The 4,471-nt window shown below is 37.5% G+C and overlaps 1 protein-coding gene across 1 annotated transcript; it reads left to right on the top strand.

Moving 5' to 3' along the window:
* Nucleotides 1–625: 625 nt before the first annotated feature.
* Nucleotides 626–3,568, top strand: LOC113337195 (protein trichome birefringence-like 14). The gene is made up of 7 exons (XM_026582898.1): nucleotides 626–785; nucleotides 1,050–1,358; nucleotides 1,469–1,615; nucleotides 1,715–1,837; nucleotides 1,963–2,133; nucleotides 2,424–2,616; nucleotides 2,711–3,568. Exons 1-7 carry the CDS (start codon nucleotides 626–628, stop codon nucleotides 3,537–3,539), a joined length of 1,932 nt encoding a protein of 643 aa, XP_026438683.1. The 3' UTR covers nucleotides 3,540–3,568.
* The last annotated feature ends 903 nt before the right edge of the window (nucleotides 3,569–4,471 follow it).

Genomic DNA, 4,471 nt, shown 5'->3' with positions numbered 1-4,471 from the left:
AACCCCAGCACTGGGACGACGAGGAAGCTGTATTTCATCCATGTGGTAATTTAAATAATTCTTAATTCACTTTTTGCACCGATTTTAATTGATTTAAAATTTCAATTAATTACTTGTGACTTTGTTTGATGGAGCATGCTTAGTCCTAGGGATTCTTATGCACCATGCTTATAATATACGGGTAATATTTTATGGAATCTACTTTGGCAAAAAATAAAGTTAATATTTGTTTTGTTTTGAGCTGTAATCACCCGGGATTAATTTCTGAACTACTTGAATATGAAGTGAAATATTGAATCTTTTTGATGAATAAGGAGAAGCTTTTGAATGAATTTAGATTGGGTTTTTTGGTTTTGAATGAGATTACAAGTTACATTGTGTTTAGATTTGTGCAAATATAGTTTTATTGTAATGGATAAATAATATTGGTAGTATGAATCTTTTGCAATTAGCTTGTGAGGTTGATTTGTTTGCCAGGCACATGGCCTTGACGGTTACGAGTTGGTTACACGGAATTTGTTTGCTTTATGCACTAAGGCTAGAAACTTCTTTGGATAAGGTAGTAGGAGCTCAGCGCTGATGACATTTGAATATTCCTGTAAATTGTGAGAGGATGCATAGGGATATGAAAGGAGGAGGATTGTTACATGGATTGAGGGGTAAACAAATCCCTCTTATACTTATGGCTCTCGTATGCACAACAATTTTCGTTTTGGCATGGGACAGATCCTCGTTTCTTACAACATTCGTGCCATCAGAGGACCAGTTATTGGTGCCTTCTCCAGGTTTGCATTGTGCTCACTTGTACTATTTTTTCCTTCTGTAGATTGTTGAGTTTGGTTTTATCTATTATATATAGTGACTAGCGGTTTAACTAACGGGCTATCTATCACTAAATCATGTGACTGAGTTATGTGTAAATGTACAAACTGTTTTTTATACCAGTTTTAAGTATTATAATTTAGCCGCCCTTAGAAAATAAAAAAAACAGTCGAAATATTATGATACCATTGTATGAGTCCAACTTAAGCATGTTGAGATTGTCGCAGATGCACCTGATGTAACATCTACAAAACCTGAAATTAGTGTGAAGGAAGAGATATTGCCTGCTGTTACAGAAGAAGATTTAAAGACGGATCAAGAAGATAAGAGTTCCAATGAGGCAACAATAATTGACTCCCCAACAAAAACTACTCCTGAAACAGATGATAGTGTGAAGGAGAACATATCAAACACAGATCTCGAAGGAGAGTCGAGGACTGATCAAGCAGATAAAAATGTAGATGCTGATTCTACCACTAAGAGTCCCACAAACACGGATGATGGCAACAAGATTGATTCCTCCACTGAAAATAAAGGTATAAAGTGAACAGTATTACATAGAGTGATGCCATGTGTATGTTTTGAAAATCTACTGTTTGATATTTCGTTATTCTTCTGCTCGGGCAACCATTTTATGCTGTTCCAGGAGGAGAAAATGATGTAGAGGAAGCAGGAAAGACATCTGAAGTTGTAGCTCTATCTGATTCTTCAACAACCACTCCTGATAAAATTATAGATGATTTAAACGAGATCACTTCCACGGCTGAGAAGAAAGGTGGAGTGGCAGCATCAGGTGGGTTTTATCATGCAATTTTTCCTAACATATCCGTCAGTTTACAAATTTCGACAAAGAGGATATTATTTATTAAGCTTACCTCATGAGCTGTTTCAGATGGAGAATCGGCAACTGAGCAAGCAGGAAAAATTTCTGAGATTGTACCATTAGTTAGTTCTGTTACGAAGAGCACTACCAAGGCAAGCATAGATGATAACGATAGAACTGCAGAGCAGAAAGGTAGAGTGGTGCCGCATACTGGTTTTTGAATTTTCAAAATTGCTTTCTGTTTGTTTTTATTATTGCAATATTTTGTTCTAGTAATCAAGCTCACTGTCAGAGGCTATTTTTTTGCGGTTGTGCAGATATCACGATGGTCGTCTCGCAGACTGAAACAAGTCCTAAAAAGGATATTGAAGAAGAGAAAAAATCAGATGCGACAAAGGTTTTTGATAACTCAGTAAGTTCTGCTAACCAAACTTTTTCTCAAGGGGTGGAAAATGATAACTCAGCTGCTGCCAATATGAAAAAGAAAGGTATATTTTCTTCCTTGCAAAGGATTTTAATTGCTGCCAAGTACAATCCAGGAAAAAGAGTGCCCTGTGTCTGTGAATGCTAAATTAGGAACCCACGTTTTATCCGATTTTGTGTCCATAAAGAAGTTGTATGTGTTTGTTCACTTTGTAAGTGTAGGTTGGTATGATAGTTACCCACCAAAGAAACAAAAACAAAATTTGCGAATGACTGGTAATAACTGGATTTTATGGGTAGTATTATTGTTGTTTATTTTCTTATTGATATTATCTTCAATTTTTTTGTGTACCAGAAACTTGTGATTATGCCAAAGGCAGATGGGAGGAAGGCAAACCGTTATATTCTGGGTTTGGTTGTAAGCAGTGGTTGTCAGGTATGTGGGCTTGTAGATTGACTCAACGGACAGATTTTGCTTATGAAAGATTTCGCTGGAAGCCGTTTAGCTGTGAGATGCCAGAATTTGATGGAGAATCATTCTTAAAAAGGTACCATAAGTGTGTCTGTCATGCATATAATATGTTATATTAATGTCATGTATCAATTTTGCATATTATACTTTCTAACGACGTCACATTACAGGATGAAGGACAAAACGATTGCAATTATTGGGGATTCCTTAGGGAGACAGCAGTTCCAATCTCTGATGTGTATGGTTACAGGTGGTGAGTTTAGGGAAGATGTTGTAGATGTTGGGTGGGAATATGGACTTGTTAAAGCTCGTGGTGCTACGCGCCCAGATGGCTGGGCTTATCGATTCCCAAGCACCAATACCACAATTCTCTATTATTGGTCTGCAAGTCTTTGTGATTTGGAGCCTATTAACCCGGGTGACAAAGCTACAGACTGGGCGATGCATTTGGATCGACCCCCAGCATTCTTACGCCGTTATCTCGACAGATTTGATGTGTTAGTTCTCAATACAGGTCATCATTGGAATAGAGGAAAACTTAATGCAAATCGATGGGTTATGCATGTAGGAGGTGTACGCAACACCGATAGAAAGCTTGCAGAGATTGGGCGTGCCAAAAATTTCACAGTTTACAGTATTGTCAAGTGGGTTGATCAGCAGCTCCCAACACATCCACGGCTAAAAGCCTTTTTCAGGACCATCTCGCCTCGGCATTTCTTCCATGGTGATTGGAATACTGGTGGAAGTTGTGATAATACAGTCCCACTTGCCGGAGGAAAAGAAGTTACCCAAGATGAGTCTCTTGATCATAGTGCTTCTGGGGCTGTCAAAGGTACAAATGTTAAGCTTTTGGATATAACTGCAATTTCTCTGTTGAGAGATGAAGGTCATATTTCACGGTACAGCATTAAAGCGACACCAGGTACGCAGGATTGTCTTCACTGGTGTTTACCTGGTATCCCTGATACATGGAATGAGCTAATGATCGCACAATTGTAGGGGTTTGATTTATTGAATTCAGTATACAGAATATTCTGCAGTCAAAAGGGAAACTCAAAGTCACAGATTAAAAAAAGAGCACTATATTGATGGTCTGCAAACAGAATACAAGTACAGTTCGTGATGTATAAACAAGAAGAAAACAGAGTGTTGGAAACTAATTTATAATCTAGACTAGTTTTGCAAGTGTGAATGAAGTTTGTTCTTAAGGTAAAATTATCTAGTTTACTGAGTTGTTAGTAGTTGTAAATCAGTAAAAGAAGTTGAAAGAAATGTCTAGAGATGCCATGTGAGAGTGTTGTAATGTGAACTAGATAGTTAGGGATAAGATGAGAAATATCCAGACAAAGCTAGAGTGGTCTAAAGTGAGTCAAAAAGATACGGCAGTTAGTATTCTCTAGAGAAAACTAGAGAAGGTAAGGGTCGGCAAATGTAGCCTATAAAAAGGCAGTGCTGTATCAACGTAAAACTGAGCAAGAAATGCTAACAAAAGAGAGTTTACAAAAATTGAAAGTCTTGCTCCAATATTACTTCACAACCAATACAATACGACTCTATCAAACCATGAGAGTTCCAAACATCTAAAATCCAACACAGAGCAACCCAAAGTTAAATGTACTCCATGCAGCAGATACAGACTTGAATGTATCCCAATGACGGGTTTCATTCATAACCTTTTTGTTGTGCACGATTCCTTGGTGCTATCTTGTTGATTGCTACTGAAGGAGAATCGACAATTTTTTATGTAGGTAAGTAAAGAAGATTTTAGTTTAGCGGTGTACGTCGTTTCCACTTGCAATTTTCGATTCGTCAGAGACTGAAGGCTAACCCTCAGCAGCTTACAGTTCTAGGATAACCATTAGAGAGAAGTATATTTATATCATTAGAGAATGTTGTATTGTTCTCCTTTATAATAAGATTGTGATTCTTTT

This window comes from Papaver somniferum, unplaced genomic scaffold (genome assembly GCF_003573695.1).
Source record: "Papaver somniferum cultivar HN1 unplaced genomic scaffold, ASM357369v1 unplaced-scaffold_158, whole genome shotgun sequence".
NCBI classification, from domain to species: domain Eukaryota; kingdom Viridiplantae; phylum Streptophyta; class Magnoliopsida; order Ranunculales; family Papaveraceae; genus Papaver; species Papaver somniferum.
Note: the sequence above shows the minus strand (reverse complement) of the source record. Positions and strands in the feature narration are given on the sequence as shown.